The sequence below is a fragment of the Lepisosteus platostomus genome, chromosome 1 (genome assembly GCF_059453375.1).
Source record: "Lepisosteus platostomus isolate fLepPlt1 chromosome 1, fLepPlt1.hap1, whole genome shotgun sequence".
Taxonomy (NCBI): domain Eukaryota; kingdom Metazoa; phylum Chordata; class Actinopteri; order Semionotiformes; family Lepisosteidae; genus Lepisosteus; species Lepisosteus platostomus.
This window is the reverse complement of record NC_142611.1, coordinates 62,744,796-62,763,462: the sequence shown is the minus strand read 5'-3', so window position 1 is coordinate 62,763,462 and position 18,667 is coordinate 62,744,796. Positions and strand designations below refer to the sequence as shown.

Sequence of the window (18,667 nt, the reverse complement as noted above, 5' to 3'; positions counted from 1 at the left end):
GGTACACCCTGGTCGGGACACCAGTCTTATCACAGTGCACACAGACACACCCACAAGGGCCAGTTTTCTCATACGCCAGTTAGCCCACCAGTTTGTTTTTGGAAACCCACACAAACGGAGGGAGCGCATACAAACTCCAAACAGACAGCACCCCGGGAATCGAACCCGGGGCCCCAGCGCTGTGAAGCAGCAATGCTAACCCCTGCGTCATCATGTCACCCCCTTTTTGCAACCAGTTTTAACAACACACGGCTCTGCAACAGCCCTTCAAAACCCATCACTGCCATGCGCATTCCCTGGAGGGGTCAGTGCTCCTGGACCACAAGTCTGAGACCTGGTTCTGTTGGGGGGTGTAGGTGTGGAGTCGGTGAGCTCCATCTCCAGCAAGAGACCAGGTTCCCTCCTCTTCCTCGGTACAGCATGTAAGCGGACCTGCTCAGTGGCTGTAGCCGTGAGGGCCAGCAGGGTGCTGTTCTGCCCCGGAGGCAGGCAGGGTGCTGTTCTGCCCTGGGCTGGTGCCTCTCTCCCTCGCCCTAGCGGCCGCCAGCTGTGCTCAGTGTCTGTGCCCCGAGAGGAAGCTGAGCCCACCGTGTGCCAGCGAGCAGTGGGGCCACAGCCCCGCTGGGGAAGGGAGGGGCAGAGCTGTCCAGGGGCTGTCACTGTCTCACTGCTGCTGCCTGGTCCACTGCTGCACTGTCCTCTGTTCTGTCTCTGTCCCTCACTTCCAGTCCCTCTCACTCTCTGTCCCTCACTTCCACTCCTCTCCCTCTCCCTCCCCCTCAGGCTCAGGCTCAGTCTGTCTCTCTGTCTCTTCAGCTCAGTGCCAATGCCCTGATATTCCTGTGCACCAATATCATTGGGATCTGTACCCACTACCCTGCCGAGGTGTCGCAGCGCCAGGCCTTCCAGGAGACGCGGGGCTACATCCAGGCCCGGCTGCACCTGCAGAGGGAGAACCAGCAGCAGGTAACTGCCCCGGGGCTCCTCGGGGCTTAACTGGGCTACATCAGGGCTATAACTGGGCTATTCCTGGGCTACATCAGGGCTACATCTGGGCTATTCCTGGGCTACATCAGGGCTATAACTGGGCTACATTGGGGCTGTAACTGGGCTACATCAGGGCTTAACTGGGCTATTCCTGGGCTACATCAGGGCTATAACTGGGCTATTCCTGGGCTACATCAGGGCTACATCTGGGCTATTCCTGGGCTACACTGGGGCTGTAACTGGGCTATTCCTGGGTTACATCAGGGCTATAACTGGGCTATTCCTGGGCTACATCGGGGCTATAACTGGGCTACATTGGGGCTGTAACTGGGCTACATCAGGGCTTAACTGGGCTATTCCTGGGCTACATCGGGGCTATAACTGGGCTATTCCTGGGCTACATTGGGGCTGTAACTGGGCTACACTTGAGCTTCACCAGCGGACCAGACTGCTACCTGTAAATGTATAAGCACGTACAGATTTCTGTCAGACAGTATATTTCAATGTATATGTGGAGTGGAAAGAGTGCACACATGCCCCGCAGAGTCGGAGAGGGAGCTGGGGCCTGTCTGTATCCCGTTCCGGTGGGGAATGTCCCCTTTTGATGCGGGAGAGAGAGTGTTACTGACAGCAGCTCGCATCCCTCTCTCCCAGGAACGCCTGCTGCTCTCCGTGTTGCCAAGGCACGTTGCCATGGAGATGAAGGCTGACATCAATGCCAAGAAGGAAGACATGATGTTTCACAAAATTTACATCCAGAAGCACGACAACGTCAGGTAAACTGGAGTCTCCCCGGACAACCGTGTAGAGCCAGGGGTGGGGTTCCTTTGCCTCTTTTGGCAACATGCGAGAGGCACAACACCAAGCACCAAAGGGAGCAGGCCCAAACACGCCGGTGTTGGACAGAGGCCTGCTAGCGGCCTGTGTGCATTGCCATGGTAACGGCCCCGCTCGGCCCTCCTGGAACAGGCGTGCCTGTGGAGGGGCTCCCCTGTTCCCCGCCGCCTGCGGAATGACAGGGACACGAAAGCTGGGCCTTGAGGGCGGCTGTCTGCTGACGTGCCTGAGAGCGGCAGCGAGACACGGCCCCCAGGCCCACAGGAAGCCGAGTCGCCCGTCTCGCGTGGCCATCGAGGCGACTCGCAGCAGCGTTTCCCACCGCGTAATCTAGACCCCACACAGCAGGGCCCTTCTTATGGGTAATAATGTTTTTAATTTTAGAATCAGTGTTTTTTTTTGTTCCCATATATAAATACTTATCCCCCTATTTCAGAGCAGTCGGTCGATCGTTATCCCGAGTGTTTCCCAGCCCAGGGCCTGGATGTCCAGCGCGTGGGCGCCCCCTGCTGTCTGCTGTCTGACAGTGGCCAGAGGTGGTGTGTCTGTCAGAGCACACAGCAGCTCTTTCCTGCTTACTATAGGGGATAATCTTTGCATCTCTTTTCCTCTCCTCCCTCTCTTTTCTTTCATTTATCCTTCTGTCTCTCTCTTTCTCCGTCTACTATCCATCCTTTTCTCTTCTTCTATCTTTCTCTCTTCTCTCTCTCTCCTTTACCCCTCTCTTTCCTTTATCACTCTCACCTCTATCCTTCTCTTTCTCCTCTGTCTCTTTCCTCTATCCCTCTCTGCTGTATCTATCCCTCTCTCTCCTCTCTCTTTCTCTCTGCATCCCTCTTTCTCCTGTTTCTCCTCAGTCCCTCTCTCTATCCTTCTCTTTCTCCTGTCTCTCTTCTCTGTCTCTCTCTCCTCTATCCCTCTCTCTCTCCTCTATCCCTCTCTCCTCTCTCCTCTATCCCTCTCTCTGCTTTATCCCTCTCTCCTCTCCTCTCTCTGCTCTGTCCCTCTCTCTGCTCTATCCCTCTCTCCTCTATCCCTCTCTCTCCTCTCTCCTCTATCCCTCTCTCTCTCCTCTATCCCTCTCTCTCTCCTCTATCCCTCTCTCTCCTCTCTCCTCTTCCCTCTCTCTCTGCTCTATCCCTCTCTGCTCTCTCCCTCTCTCTAGTCTGGGTGTGGACCAGGCTCAGGCAGCAGGGGCCCCTGGGAGAAGGCTGAGAGTGCAGATGGGCTAATTAACGTGTGAGAAGGAATAGATAATTAACCTGAGCTGAAGATGGCCCCTCAAGGGTGCAGCCGAGTTTCAATTACAGCACCACTTCCGAGGGGCTCTGCGTGCCCGTCCCCGCCCTCCGGAGAGCACGGCACGACCCAGGGACACACAGCTCTCCGGCACAGCGCACTGGTTTCCCTGCCTTCCTCCGGAGTCTGGCCCTGCCTGATGAGCGACAGCCTGGCAGGACCTGTCTTGTGCCTGTTGCTTCTGTCCCTGGGGGCTCATTTCTGATGGTCTGACTCCTCTAACTGCTTGAAGCTTTTTTTCCAGCTGATTCAACTTCGTTCAAACCCCCTTCGTCTGTCTGGTAGGGAACTAGGCAATTCACTCGCTGACCTGCCTCGGCTTGTGTTTAGAGCTCAGGTTCCAGGCGACATTGGCCCCGGGCCCCTTCCTGTCCGGGACCAGCGCGCCTGCGAGGCGTCTGGCGGTGCTCGATGGTTTGATGAAATATCCCTGGTATCTGTCTTCCGGCCAGCATCCTGTTTGCGGACATCGAGGGCTTCACCAGCCTGGCCTCCCAGTGCACGGCGCAGGAGCTGGTCATGACGCTGAACGAGCTGTTCGCCCGCTTCGACAAGCTGGCCTCGGTGAGTGCCCGGCCCTCGTTCGGCCAGCCCCGCTCCCAGATCTCCCTGGTCCGTGCGGCTGGGTGGTCGGCCCACTGAGAAAATACAGTTCTTTCAGGGCCCTATGCAGACAACACGGGGAAAGAGGCATGCTGGGGGCTGGATGGAAAACAGGGGGCGTGTCCACAGTGCGCTGGTGTTCGGGGGAGGTGTGGCCGAGGCGAACAGTCCAAGGGAGTCAGAGGCAAATCCATAGTGAAGCAAAAGCCAGCCAGCAGCCATATCACCCTGCAACTCACAACTGGCAACCCACTGAAGCTCAGCAGGTGTGAGCCTGGTCAGTACCTGGATGGGAGACCTCCTGGGAAAAACTAAGGTTGCTGCTGGAAGAGGTGTTAGTGGGGCCAGCAGGGGGCGCTCACCCTGTGGTCCACGTGGGTCCTAATGCCCCAGTATAGTGATGGGGACACTATACTGTAAACAGGCGCCGTCCTTTGGATGAGATATAAAACTGAGGTCCTGACTCTCTGTGGTCATTAAAAATCCCAGGGCGTTTCTTGAAAAGAGTAGGGGTGAAACCCCGGTGTCCTGGCCAAATTTCCCATTGGCCCTTACCAATCATGGCCTCCTAACAATCCCCCTCTATGAACTGGCTACATTACTCTGCTCTCCTCCCCACTGATAGCTGGTGTGTGGTGAGCGTTCTGTCGAACTATGGCTGCCGTCGCATCATCCAGGTGGGGCTGCACATTGGTGGTGGTGGAGTGGATCCCCATTACCTGTAAAGTGCTTTGAGTGGAGTGTCCAGAAAAGCGCTATATAAGTGTAAGCAATTATTATTATTATTAAAAGTTTTAAAAGAGTTAAAAACGGGAGCGGGATCCGGCGGAGGGTCCCTGATCCCGGACCCAGATAGTCAGGACGCCGTAGTGAAGCCTATGCCGCCGAGTCGCTCCTGGACTCGCGGGTAGGCGGGCTTCCCGGCGTCCATGTTCCAGAGCTGAGCCCCGAAAGGCAGGAACGTCTGGATTATAAAACACAGGGGGGCCGGGACCGGAGGCAGGTGCTGGAGATGAGTAGAAACAAGGTAGGGCTGGAGCGTCCTGAAGAGGAGGGGTTTACGATCGTGACAGTCCGAGTGTAAGAGCGTCAAGGCTCCTGCAGGGGAAGTGGGTTTGAAAGCTCTGAGACGCACGGGCCTGTCGCTGTGTCGGCATGATGCTAGCACAACGACAGCACTGCGACATGGTGCACATGGGAGCCGGTCCTGACTCCCGTGTAGTGTGTATTTAGGACCCTGTGCCGACGGTATGATCCGGAAGTGACTGGAGGAGGGCTACGGGGAAGACACGGAGAGCAGTGGATGGGAGGGCAGGCGGGGGGGGGCGGTGCCGACGGCGGTCCGGGTGCGAGGGGGGGCGCAGGCGAACAAGTCCAGTGGGAGTCCAAGAGGGACAAAAACGGGGAGCAGTCCGAAGTCCAGGGAGCCGGGAGATCAATCCGAGACGCAGACAGGGATGCAGGAACAGGGGAAATGAGACCGTAACGGAGCAAGGCGCTCCGAGCCCCGGCCTCAGATGGTCAGGACTCCTGGGGATAGGGCCTGGGCCCTCTGGCTGCTCCTGAGCCTGCCGATACTGAGCCCCGAGCTTAGCAGGCACGTCACTTCTATAGTGACGGGTTAAACAGGTAGTAATGAAACTAGTAATAAAAGGTCGGAGCGCCCTCTACAGGAGGGATGACGACCGTGACACACGGGGCCAGTTATTAATCATCTTGTATCCGGACATATTCCTTGTCCCGTCTGGTTTCAATCATTTATAAGTAAGTCATGCAGCACTTTCCATAGAGTTATTGCAAATTCAGTATTGACGGGGGCCCCTGCTGAATAAATTATAATAATTGGGCTTTGAAACTTTGAAACTTTGAAAAAAGAACTTTTTAAAATGTGCCAAAATAGACTTTCTTATTAGAACATATTCATATGATGTTTTCTGCACAAGATAATTTAATATCTTCCCTTTATTGCCCAATTATTTATTGTATTTGAGATTTGACTTCTCCGGGGATCAATACACTGATATTGATATAGACTTGTGCTTTTTGATCCAATCCTCTTAGATGTGTGAAATATGTTCTTAGAATGACAGTTGTGGTTCCAAGCCCATCTTGTGTGCTTGTTTCTTGCTTGGCATGCTAAATAAGAAGTTGCCGCTTTATATAAGCCTGTCCATTTAGAACAGTCTTAATTGCAAAATAAATAGGGGTAAAACTTAGTATGACGAGACGAAACAGAAATAAACTCGAGAAATCCTCTTAAACTTAATGGATTTTAAAAATGAATAAAACTAAAACCTTAATTTAATTATAATTTATTATTTTATACTTATAACCCTTAATTATACAAATAAATGAAACAGGCACAACTAAAATGTGACTCAAACTAATTCTGCTTTAGTTGAATAATAGTGTTTTAAAATAATAACCCCCGTGTTTCACTCAGGGACTAACATATTATTCAGGGAAATGGGAAATGGAACTGACTTCGGCAGTGGGTGTTTGTGTTTTTATTGAGGTTGTGGGTGTTCACAAGGGGAGGGGCCTCTGTGATAAAAGGCAGAGGTCAAGCTCTGGGGGTCAGTCTTCAGTGGGGAGCTGAAAGAGGAAGGTGGCTCTGTTGAGGGGCAGCTGGCTGCTCTCTGCTATTTAAATAAACTGCGGCCTGTCGGGCTTTCTGATGGTGGACGGCTTCATTTCTGGAAGCTGCTTGGTCGTGGTCTCAACAGCCTGTACTGTGGGAGGGTTGCACGGTCACACCCTCCCTCTCTCCCCCTCTCCCCCTCTCCCCCTCTCCAGGAGAATCACTGCCTGCGGATCAAGATCCTCGGAGACTGCTATTACTGTGTGTCCGGGCTTCCCGAGCCGCGCGCGGACCACGCCCACTGCTGCGTGGAGATGGGCGTGGACATGATCGAGGCGATCTCGTGAGTCCCCTGTGTGCCGGTTCAAGAGGCGCCAGCTCGTTCCCTCAATTACATCTGTAATGACGCCGCTGTGACCAAATGAGCCGCCTCTCTATTTGTGTGGTCTTGTCATCGTGAAGCCCACTCTGCAGAAGGAAGTGCCCCATGTATACGATACAGTATAATAATACACTATAGTTTATTACCATATACTTGTACACTGGAATCCTTAATCGCGCTGATCTCTCGGGACATACACAGTACAACAGGCAACACCGCACAATGTAGACAGCAGGAACAAAAAACCCATGGTAGACCATGCAAAATGTGCGTAGTGCAGCTGTGTGCTTCTGCTGAGGATGGTTGTGCCTGTCCCAGGCTGGTGCGCGAGGTCACGGGGGTCAATGTGAACATGCGCGTGGGGATCCACAGCGGCCGCGTGCACTGCGGGGTGCTGGGATTGCGCAAGTGGCAGTTCGACGTGTGGTCCAACGACGTGACGCTGGCCAATCAGATGGAGGCAGGAGGGAAAGCTGGGTAAGTGGGAGGAGACAGGTGAGCGGGTGAGGGGGAGGAGAGGGGGGTGGGTGAGGGGGAGGGGAGAGAGGGGCGGGTGAGGGAGGAGAGAGAGGGGTGGGTGAGGGAGGAGAGAGGCTGGTGGGTGAGGGGGAGGAGAGAGAGGGGTGGGTGAGGGAGGAGAGAGAGGGGTGGGTGAGGGAGGAGAGAGAGGAGTGGGTGAGGGAGAGGAGACAGTGGGTGAGTGGATGGAGAGAGGCGGGCGGGTGAGGGGGAGGAGACAGTGGGTGAGTGGATGGAGAGAGGCTGGTGGGTGAGGGAGAGGAGACAGTGGGTGAGTGGATGGAGAGAGGTGGGCGGGTGAGGGGGAGGAGAGAGGCGGGCGGGTGAGGGGGAGGAGAGAGGCTGGCGGGTGAGGGGAGGAGAGAGGCTGGCGGGTGAGGGGGAGGAGAGAGGCTGGCGGGTGAGGGGGAGGAGAGAGGCTGGCGGGTGAGGGGGAGGAGAGAGGCTGGCGGGTGAGGGGGAGGAGAGAGGCTGGCGGGTGAGGGGAGGAGAGAGGCTGGCGGGTGAGGGGGAGGAGAGAGGCTGGCGGGTGAGGGGAGGAGAGAGGCTGGCGGGTGAGGGGGAGGAGAGAGGCGGGTGGGTGAGGGAGGAGAGAGAGGGGTGGGTGAGGGGGAGGAGAGAGGCGGGCGGGTGAGAGGGAGGAGACAGTGGGTGAGTGGATGGAGAGAGGCGGGTGGATGAGGGAGGAGAGAGGCTGGCGGGTGAGGGGGAGGAGACAGTGGGTGAGTGGATGGAGAGAGGGGGGTGGGTGAGGGGGAGGAGACAGTGGGTGAGTGGATGGAGAGAGGCTGGCGGGTGAGAGGGAGGAGACAGTGGGTGCGCAGGTGCACAGGCACACAGACAGGTGGATGCTCAGGCTGTCTGCCCTCTTGTCCATCTGACCGCCTCCTCTGTCCATGTGCCCAGGCGGATCCACATCACCAGGGCCACCCTGCAGTACCTGAACGGGGACTATGAGGTGGAGCCTGGCTTTGGGGGCGAGAGGAACGCCTACCTGAAGGAGAACAGCATCGAGACCTTCCTCATCCTGGGCTGCAGCCAGAAACGGGTCCGTGTCCCTTCCCACCCTGCCACTCTTTCCTCTCTTGTCTTGGCGTGTCCTTGTCCCAGGACGAGTTATGTCATCTGCTCTGCTGGGGCTGGGGTCTGGAAGAAGGGGCTTTGGAGAGACCTGAGGTCATGTCAGCTGGAGGACTGTGTGCTTCAGTAGTCAGTGTGCAATTCCTTAATACCCCTGCACCAGGCTGTGGAGGATTACTCTCCTCCTGACGGCGAGCAGGGGACGAGAGTGCCCCCGGGACGTCCCGGCAGAGCGCGGGGGACGAGAGTGCCCGTGGGAGAGCGGGGGGGACGAGAGTGCCCGCAGGACGTCCTGACAGAGCGGGGGGGACGAGAGTGCCCGCGGGAGAGCGGGGGGGACGGGCGGGGTCTAGGGTCTGTGCGCTGTGTCCCTCCCCGTCAGTGATGGTGTCCTGCTGTGTGTGGCCTGGCAGAGCGCGGGGAGGGTCTAGGGTCTGTGCGCTGTGTCCCTCCCCGTCAGTGATGGTGTGTCCTGCTGTGTGTGGCATGCAGAAGGACGAGAAGGCGGTGATGGCGAAGATGCAGCGTGCCCGTGCCAGCTCCAGCGAAGGGCTGGTGCCACGCTGGGTGCCCGAGCGCTCCTTCTCCCGCACCAAGGACTCCAAGGTCTTCAGGCAGATGGTGAGTGCAGCTCGGACCCATCACACCCCTCTCTGTTTCTGCTTTCCTGCTCTTTATTTCCTCTCGCCCTCTACCTCCTCTCTCTCTCTGTCTTTTCACCTCCTGTCTCTCTCCTGTCTCTCTGTCTCTTCTCCTTCCTGTCTCTGTCACTTCCCCCTGTATCTCTCTCTCTGTGTCTCTTCTCCCTGTCTCTCTCTGTCTCTTCTCCCTGTGTCTCTCTCCCTCTTCCCCTCCTGTCTCTCTCTCTGTCTCTTCTCCCTGTGTCTCTCTCTCTCTTCCCCTCCTGTCTCTCTCTCTGTCTCTTCTCCCTGTGTCTCTCTCTCTCTTCCCCTCCTGTCTCTCTCTGTGTCTCTTCTCCCTGTGTCTCTCTCTCTCTTCCCCTCCTGTCTCTCTCTCTGTCTCTTCTCCCTGTGTCTCTCTCTCTCTTCCCCTCCTGTCTCTCTCTGTGTCTCTTCTCCCTGTGTCTCTCTCTCTCTTCCCCTCCTGTCTCTCTCTCTGTCTCTTTTCCCTGTGTCTCTCTCTCTTCCCCTCCTGTCTCTCTCTCTGTCTCTTTTCCCTGTGTCTCTCTCTTCCCCTCCTGTCTCTCTCTCTGTCTCTTCTCCCTGTGTCTCTCTCTCTCTTCCCCTCCTGTCTCTTTTCTCCTGTCTCTCTGTTTCTTCTCCCTCCCGTCTCTCTCCCTGTGTCTCTTCTCCTTCCAGTCTCTCTCTCTTTCCCTCCTGCCTCTCTCTCAGTTCAATTCAAGGTGCTTTATTAGCATGACCGATGGGTACAGTCAGTGTTGCCAAAGCAAATAAAAATAATAAAATTAACATGAAACAAAAAGTAAAATCTACAGACATTTACAACAAAGACATATCACAAACATTTACATATACTGTAGACAGACAGAGCATTATTGGGAGACAGACTCACTGTTCCTCAGGCTGTGACAGGAGATCACATACTGGGTTGCCAGTTCAACTGAGTTCCCTCCTCTGTCTCCCAGTAGGATTGGGACCCGTTGTGATTCTGGCAGGTGTGGGAATTCTGGGTTTAGCTGTGTAAATTTGGGAAGAACGTTTCTCTAATCCCAGAGTATCTGTCACAGTGCAGTAGGAAGTGCACCTCTGTCTCTATTTCTCCCCGCTGGCAGTGGGAGCACAGCCTGTCCTCTCTGTGTCGCCCAGTTTCTATGGCCAGGCTGTGGTCACTGAGCCTGTACTTCGTCAGGGTCCGTTTCTTTTTGCTGTTTCTTATCTTGGTTAAATATTCGGCTAGTGTTTATTGTCTGTTTAGGGTTCTGTAGCATTCCAGTTTATGTTGCGTTTGTGTGTGTATCCCAGTGTGTGAGATATTGCTGTTTGATCTGTGCTGTGATGTGGTTGAGTCTGAGTTGTGGTGCTCTAGCAGTGCTGTCCTGAGGCTGGCTGGTGTCGGTGTGGATTGGGTCAGTGAGCCTCAGGATCAGCTGGCTCAGGGGGCTCTGTTTTGGGCTCAGCTCTTGGTTCAGCAGGGCTTTGTGGTGGAAGGAATTTTGGTCTCTATTCTGTATGTTTATCAATAGTGGGTACTGGCCTAATTCGGCCCTGCACACGTTGTTAGTTGTTTTTCTCTGCACACGGAGGATGTTTCTACAGATCTCCATGTGCAGAGTTTCTGTGGGGTGTTTGTCCCATTGAGTGTACTCCTGGTCTGTAGGGGGACCCCACACTTCACTGCCGTATAGGACAATGGGTTGGATTACACTTTGAAATATTTGGAGCTAGAATCTTGTTGGTGGGTTGATGTTGAAGAGCCTCCTTCTTATTGCGAAGAAAGCCCTGAGTGCCTTCTCTCTCAGTGCCTTCACTGCCAGGTCAAAACTCCCAGAAGAGCTGATAGTGAGACCGAGATATGTGTAGCTGGATGTGTGCTCCAATGTGTTGTTGTTCAGTGTGAATTTGTACCTGTTTCCCTGAGGTCTGGCTTTCTTCTGGAAAACCATAACTCTGGTCTTGTCCAGATTGACTGTCAGCGCCCAGGTCTGACAGTACTGCTCCAGCAGTGCAGGTTCTGCTGCAGCCCCTGTTCTCTCTCTCTTCCCCTTCTGTCTATCTCTCTTTCTCTTCCCCCTGTGTCTCTCTCTCTTTCCCTCCTGTCACTCTCTGTCTCTTCTCCCTGTGTCCCTCTCTCTTTCCCTCCTGTCTCTCTCTCTTCCTCTCCCGTCTCTCTGTCTCTTCCCCCTGTGTCTCTCTCTCTTCCCCTCCTGTCTCTCTTTCTCTTCCCCCTGTGTCTCTCTCTTTCCCTCCTGTCACTCTCTGTCTCTTCTCCCTGTGTCTCTCTCTCTTTCCCTCCTGTCACTCTCTCTTCCTCTCCTGTCTCTCTCTGTCTCTTCCCCCTGTGTCTCTCTCCCTATGTCTCCCTCCAGAGCCAGAGGAGGTGAGTGTCGAGAGTCGAGTGATTCTGTTTTAATTAAAGCCTCAGAGCTGTCTCTCTGTCTCTGGGATTAAGCGCAGGCCTCTCCTGGGGTTACTGCGTTACCAGATACGACGTGTGTGTGAATTGTCAGTGTGGTTCTAATGAATAATACTGCACGCTTGTTTCTCTGTACTAATCTCTTTCCCTGTCTCTCTCCCTTTCTTTCTGTTTTGATTCAGGGCATTGATGAAACGTCAAGCAAGGACAAGTAAGTTTTCTCTTTCAGACAGGAGTGAGAGGGAAGGGAGGGGAGAGGACATCGGGTGATCAGAAATCTGGTGCCTCTGCTGCTGTCTGGTGAGGGGGGTGTCATTGAGCTTCATGTAGCGTGAGGAAGAGGGTGTTGCTCTCCGGAGGGGGTGGGTAGGAATAGCCATGGGCTCTTTGGGGAGAGAGGATGAGGTCACCTGGGGTTTGAAGGCCAGATTGCACTATCCTGGCCAGTGTCAGGCAGGGCACACCCTGTACGGGACACCAGTCCATCACAGGACACACACAGAAACAGATACAGACGCACGTACACACTCACACCAGGGCCAGTTTTCCCAGAAGGCAGTTAACCCACCAGTATGTCTGTGGACGGTGGAAGGAAACCAGAGCACCTGGAGGAAACCCACAGGAACATGGAAAGAACATGCAAACTCCACACAGACTGCATCCCAGGAATTGAACCCTGGGCCCCAGCGTTGCGAGGCAGCAATGCCAACCACTGCGCCACCTGGCTGCCCTGCTACCCAGATATTAGAGGAAATAATTTTATGTAAGCAGATCCTGCACATCCAGCCTTCCTCAGAGCTACAGAATACGTAAAAGTGAGCAATCCCACAACCCTGTTGGGCTCCGGGGTTCCCCTGACCCGCTGTGGCGTCATCCCCCCCCAGCCGCTGCACCCAGGAGGCCATGAACCCCGAGGACGAGGTGGATGAATTTTTGGGGCGCGCCATCGACGCGCGGAGCATCGACCAGCTGCGCAAGGACCACGTCAGGAAGTTCCTGCTCGTCTTCCAGACCTCCGACCTGGAGAAGAAGGTAAGGGCGGGGGGGCAGTGTGACTTCAGGTTCGACTGTGGGGCAGCCTGGAGTTCCTGCAGCAGTGGTGCCAGACGATTCTGTAGGGGCTGCTGTCTGCTATGTAACGTTAGATCTGTTTTTAAGGTAGCGTCGTTTTGTAAGTCTCTGTGTGTGTAGAAATCCAGCGACTTGGGTGTGAAACAGAGTTCTTGGAAATCAGACAATAAAGACTGGAGCATCCCTTACTAACGCCACAGTGTGCAGTCCGCAGTCTGCAAGGGGGCGCAGAGAGCCCTCCTGGGCTTAAAGGGAAGGCAGACTGGGCAGGACTGGGGAGCTGGATCTCGGCCTCCAGTGTTAATGGCGGATGCTCCATGCAGGATTGCTGTGTGATTGAAGGCTGTGCATTAGCAGGTAGACAAACACCTGTTAATGATGAAGCTCCTGAAACCGTGTGTGACATTTCAGTTCTGTAAAGATTACCTTTGTCTCATGGAAATCTGTGTGGACGGTGCAGTAATAAAGCTTAAGTGTCTGATTTCAAAGAAATCTGTGTCAATACTGACCCCGGTCCCGGAGAACCACAGTCCAGCAGGTCTCAATACTGACCCCTGGAGATCAACAGTCCAGCGGGTCTCAGTACTGACCCTGGTCCTGGAGAACCACAGTCCAGCAGGTCTCAATACTGACCCTGGTCCTGGAGAACCACAGTCCAGCGGGTCTCAGTACTGACCCTGGTCCTGGAGAACCACAGTCCAGCAGGTCTCAATACTGACCCTGGTCCTGGAGAACCACAGTCCAGCGGGTCTCAATACTGACCCTGGTCCTGGAGAACCACAGTCCAGCGGGTCTCAATACTGCTCACCATGAAGTCATCATCTTGTGAAGACTGGAAATTGTGTGTTTTGATCAGCTTAGTGAGTTAACTGGTTCAGTTCTGTCAGGGTGCTGGGATTTTCTTGTGAAGTGATCTCTGAAGCGCTTCACTGACCAGATCACCTCCCTCAGAGGTCAAAGAGAAAGCCGAAGAGAGATTAGAAGCTGCCGAGTCATGGTCTTGCCTGCTGGACCTGGGCTCCCCAGGACCCTGGGATGTGGTCTCAAGACTGGGACTGTGTGGGTCAGCAGGGACAGAGGCCCAGGAGCCCAGGAGCACAAGACTCACTGCCTGTCTCTCTGCCCGCAGTATTCCAAGAAGGTGGACGACCGATTCGGGGGCTACGTGGCCTGCACCCTCCTCGTCTTCTGTTTCATATCCTTCGTCCAGATCGTCATCTTTCCTCAGTGAGTCCCTGTGCGACACCAGAGCCCGGGGCTCTGGAGGACGTTTGTTCGAAGGCGCGGCCCCGTGCGCCCGTGTCCTGTGAAACCTGGTTGCGGGAGGCCCAGGCGTTGCCAGCCGGAGTCTCCGGCGGCGCTAGCCGACTGTGACTGGTAGTGCTGGCGCACAGTGGGCTCAGCGCCACCAGGTTTGCGGAGACGTGCCTCACTCCGGCAGGCAGCAGCCACCCTCCCGCTAGGGGTGCGGTAGAGCAGACAGTGCCAGTTTCACGGTTTCCACGCCGGGGCGGGTCTGAGGTGATTGCCTGCCCCGGAGCAGATCTGTCTGGTGGCCCGTTGGGGTGGTGGACTGGGGTCACCCCGACAGACGGCAGTGCGCGGGGATGAGGGGGGCGGGGAGGCCCTGCTGCTGTCCTTCACACGGCTCCTCTCTCTCCTGCAGTACACCCCTCATGTTGGGCATCTACATCAGCATCTTCATCATCCTCGCCAACATCCTCTTCATCTGTGCCATCTACTCCTGCATTAAGGTGAGTGCTGGCTCGTCCCCTCCCCCTAGGTATTGCTCCATCTATTTCTGACCCCCCTCAGTGCAGTGTTAATGTACTGTAGTGTCCAGTCAGTGTGTCTGTATTAACCCCTCTCTCAGTGCAGTGTTAGTGTACTGTAGTGTCCAGTCAGTCAGTGTGTGTGTATTAACCCCTCTCTCTCAATGCAGTGTTAATGTACTGTAGTGTCCAGTCAGTGTGTGTGTATTAACCCCTCTCTCTCAGTGCAGTGTTAATGTACTGTAGTGTCCACTCAGTCAGTGTGTGTGTATTAACCCCTCTCTCTCAGTGCAGTGTTAGTGTACTGTAGTGTCAAGTCAGTCAGTGTGTGTGTATTAACCCCTCTCTCTCAGTGCAGTGTTAGTGTACTGTAGTGTCCAGTCAGTCAGTGTGTGTGTATTAACCCCTCTCTCAGTGCAGTGTTAATGTACTGTAGTGTCCAGTCAGTCAGTGTGTCTGTATTAACCCCTCTCTCTCAGTGCAGTGTTAATGTACTGTAGTGTCCAGTCAGTCAGTGTGTCTGTATTAACCCCTCTCTCAGTGCAGTGTTAGTGTACTGTAGTGTCCAGTCAGTCAGTGTGTGTGTATTAACCCCTCTCTCTCAATGCAGTGTTAATGTACTGTAGTGTCCAGTCAGTGTGTGTGTATTAACCCCTCTCTCTCAGTGCAGTGTTAGTGTACTGTAGTATCCAGTCAGTCAGTGTGTCTGTATGAACCCCTCTCTCTCAGTGCAGTGTTAATGTACTGTTGTGTCCAGTCAGTGTGTGTGTATTAACCCCTCTCTCTCAGTGCAGTGTTATTGTACTGTAGTGTCCAGTCAGTCAGTGTGTCTGTATTAACCCCTCTCTCTCAGTGCAGTGTTAGTGTACTGTAGTGTCCAGTCAGTGTGTGTGTATTAACCCCTCTCTCAGTGCAGTGTTAATGTACTGTAGTGTCCAGTCAGTCAGTGTGTCTGTATTAACCCCTCTCTCAGTGCAGTGTTAGTGTACTGTAGTGTCCAGTCAGTCAGTGTGTGTGTATTAACCCCTCTCTCTCAGTGCAGTGTTAATGTACTGTATTGTCCAGTCAGCGTGTCTGTATTAACCCCTCTCTCAGTGCAGTGTTAATGTACTGTAGTGTCCAGTCAGTCAGTGTGTCTGTATTAACCCCTCTCTCAGTGCAGTGTTAATGTACTGTAGTGTCCAGTCAGTCAGTGTGTGTGTATTAACCCCTCTCTCTCAGTGCAGTGTTATTGTACTGTAGTGTCCAGTCAGTCAGTGTGTGTGTATTAACCCCTCTCTCTCAGTGCAGTGTTAATGTACTGTTGTGTCCAGTCAGTGTGTGTGTATTAACCCCTCTCTCTCAGTGCAGTGTTAGTGTACTGTAGTGTCCACTCAGTCAGTGTGTGTGTATTAACCCCTCTCTCTCAGTGCAGTGTTAGTGTACTGTAGTGTCAAGTCAGTCAGTGTGTGTGTATTAACCCCTCTCTCTCAGTGCAGTGTTAGTGTACTGTAGTGTCCAGTCAGTCAGTGTGTGTGTATTAACCCCTCTCTCAGTGCAGTGTTAATGTACTGTAGTGTCCAGTCAGTCAGTGTGTGTGTATTAACCCCTCTCTCTCAATGCAGTGTTAATGTACTGTAGTGTCCAGTCAGTCAGTGTGTGTGTATTAACCCCTCTCTCTCAGTGCAGTGTTAATGTACTGTAGTGTCCAGTCAGTCAGTGTGTGTGTATTAACCCCTCTCTCTCAGTGCAGTGTTAATGTACTGGAGTGTCCAGTCAGTGTGTGTGTATTAACCCCTCTCTCTCAGTGCAGTGTTAATGAACTGCAGTGTCCAGTCAGTGTGTCTGTATTAACCCCTCTCTCTCAGTGCAGTGTTAATGTACTGTAGTGTCCAGTCAGTCAGTGTGTCTGTATTAAACCCTCTCTCTCAGTGCAGTGTTAATGTACTGTAGTGTCCAGTCAGTCAGTGTGTGTGTATTAACCCCTCTCTCAGTGCAGTGTTAATGTACTGTAGTGTCCAGTCAGTCAGTGTGTCTGTATTAACCCCTCTCTCTCAGTGCAGTGTTAATGTACTGTAGTGTCCAGTCAGTGTGTGTGTATTAACCCCTCTCTCTCAGTGCAGTGTTAATGAACTGCAGTGTCCAGTCAGTGTGTCTGTATTAACCCCTCTCTCTCAGTGCAGTGTTAATGTACTGTAGTGTCCAGTCAGTCAGTGTGTCTGTATTAAACCCTCTCTCTCAGTGCAGTGTTAATGTACTGTAGTGTCCAGTCAGTCAGTGTGTCTGTATTAACCCCTCTCTCTCAGTGCAGTGTTAATGAACTGCAGTGTCCAGTCAGTGTGTCTGTATTAACCCCTCTCTCTCAGTGCAGTGTTAATGAACTGCAGTGTCCAGTCAGTGTGTCTGTATTAACCCCTCTCTCTCTCAGTTATTCCCGGCCGCCATGCAGACAGTGTCGAAGAAGATTGTACAGTCTCGCACCAACAGCACGCTGGTGGGAGTCTTCACCATCATTCTGGTCTTCATCTCTGCCTTTGTCAACATGGTAATGCCTCACTTTTCAGCCTAGCATACAAAGGTCCTGCCCCCTCAGATCGCCCTACCAAATTACTTGACAGTAATATGTTCGTTGTGAGTGACCTGCCCTGTCCAAAGTATTGGGAATTACTCATCATGAAGTATTTCCCATGATTCTTCAGCACCATAAGTGTGAGCTCTGTTATTGGAAAGAGAGCTGGAGAGTGTAACCTCACAAGTGGCATAACTGTCAGTGCATCTGGTGCTTTTCTGAAGGCAACAGCAGACCTGGCTAATGTATACCTTGAGACAGCCTCGAGGGTTTACTGGTCACAAGAAGCTACTGAATCCCGGATTGTGTTGTGAGACAACTACCAATCTGGCCTGTATTTCCACAGACATCTGTGTACATATAGTAGAACTGAAGTCCCACTGCTGCATCTGGAATTGCCCTAGAGATGGAGCAAGGATATGGGTATTCTCTAGTTTTGTGGCAGGACTGCATGTGGGTTAGGAAATGCCTTTAAAAATAAGTGATGTCAGTGGCGCAGTGGCTAACATTGCTGGTAGGCTACTAGGCTTCGGGGAAAATTGTCCCTGGTGCGAGTCTCTGTGTGTATCTGTGTGTGCCCTGCCAAGGACTGGTGTCCTGTCCAGGGTGTACCTTGTGCCCATTGCCTGCTGGGATAGGCCCCGGCTCACCGGCGACCCTGTATTGGACAAAGCAGTTAGAAAATGGATGGATGGAGTGGAGAGATGAGCTTTCTGCACACTGTTACCTCACTCTGTGAGGATAATATAGTGCACGCTGTCTCACACAGCACAGGCACACCTCTGAACTCCTGTCTGAGTGGAAGAATCATGGCGGATTCTAATAAGGACACTGGAAGGGGCTATTCCAGCAGGATGGCCTTGCTGTGTGGCAGAGGTAGCACAGGAAATGGTCACGGGGGATTGGGGTGCGGAAATCAGCCTTAATATGTCCTTGCATTTCCAAAGCTGGGAAAATCCGGCTGGGCCAGGCGCTCTCGCTGGGTGTTTCTCTGGCCCTTCAGTCAGACTCCCAGCGTGTCGAGAGCTCCTGTTCTGTCTCGCTGTTCGCAGTTCGCCTGCAGCAGGGAGAGCTTGCCGGAGTGCGTGGCGCAGAGCCTCAACACCACCGTCGACCAGGTGGGCCTGTGCCACATCCGCAACCTCACCCTGTCGGCCGGGGAGGGGCTGGTGCTGTGCCCGGGGGATGCCCCGCCCTGTATCTTCCCCGAGGTGAGTGTGTGGCGGGCTGGGGGTCGGGGGTCGGGGGTCGTGTATGCAGGTGCTTTGAATCCTTTCAGTCTGTCCTTCCTGTCTCCTGTCTGTGTGCACTGGCCAGTCTCTCTAACTCTGTATTTCAGCTGTGTTCAGCATTGTCTTGCTATGTTCAGGAATGCTTTTCTCTCAGTATTTTAGCTACAGTGTGCTATGTTCAGTATTGTCTGTCTTTGTCCAGTATTGCAGCTACAGAGTGCTGTGTTCAGCATTGCTTCACTATGTATTGTCTCACTGTGTTCAGTAATGCTGATTTCTCAGTATTTTAGCTACAGTGTGCTGTGTCCAGTATTGTCTTGCTGTGTTCAGGACTTCAGCTACAGTGTGCTGTGTTCAGGATTGTCTCGCTGTGTGTTCAGTATTTCAGCCACAGTGTGCTATGTCCAGTATTGTCTAGCTGTGTTCAGGACTTCAGCTACAGTGTGCTGTGTACAGTATTGTCTTGCTGTGTTCGGGACTTCAGCCACAGTGTGCTGTGTTCAGCATTGTCTCGATGTGTCCGGTATTGACTCGCTGTGTTCAGGACTTCAGCTAAAGTGTGCTGTGTACAGTATTGTCTTGCTGTGTTCAGTATTTCAGCTACAGTGTGCTGTGTCCAGTAGTGTCTCGGTGTGTTCAGTAATTCAGCTACAGTGTGCTGTGTCCAGTAGTGTCTCGGTGTGTTCAATATTTCATCTACAG

The 18,667-nt window shown here is 53.4% G+C and overlaps 1 protein-coding gene across 3 annotated transcripts in view; it reads left to right on the top strand.

The window, feature by feature from the left end:
• The window catches only part of adcy6a (adenylate cyclase 6a), a 65,646-nt gene that overhangs the window by 38,626 nt on the left and 8,353 nt on the right, over positions 1 to 18,667 (top strand). For all 3 annotated transcript variants that reach the window (XM_088633424.1, XM_088633422.1, XM_088633423.1), the window contains exons 4-16: positions 817 to 966; positions 1,642 to 1,763; positions 3,576 to 3,687; positions 6,523 to 6,650; positions 7,008 to 7,166; positions 8,115 to 8,256; positions 8,781 to 8,909; positions 11,525 to 11,553; positions 12,227 to 12,374; positions 13,543 to 13,640; positions 14,080 to 14,167; positions 16,593 to 16,709; positions 17,786 to 17,944. In XM_088633424.1, the coding sequence (XP_088489550.1) occupies positions 817 to 966; positions 1,642 to 1,763; positions 3,576 to 3,687; positions 6,523 to 6,650; positions 7,008 to 7,166; positions 8,115 to 8,256; positions 8,781 to 8,909; positions 11,525 to 11,553; positions 12,227 to 12,374; positions 13,543 to 13,640; positions 14,080 to 14,167; positions 16,593 to 16,709; positions 17,786 to 17,944 (1,581 nt within the window). The remainder of the gene's footprint in view (positions 1 to 816; positions 967 to 1,641; positions 1,764 to 3,575; positions 3,688 to 6,522; positions 6,651 to 7,007; positions 7,167 to 8,114; positions 8,257 to 8,780; positions 8,910 to 11,524; positions 11,554 to 12,226; positions 12,375 to 13,542; positions 13,641 to 14,079; positions 14,168 to 16,592; positions 16,710 to 17,785; positions 17,945 to 18,667) is intronic.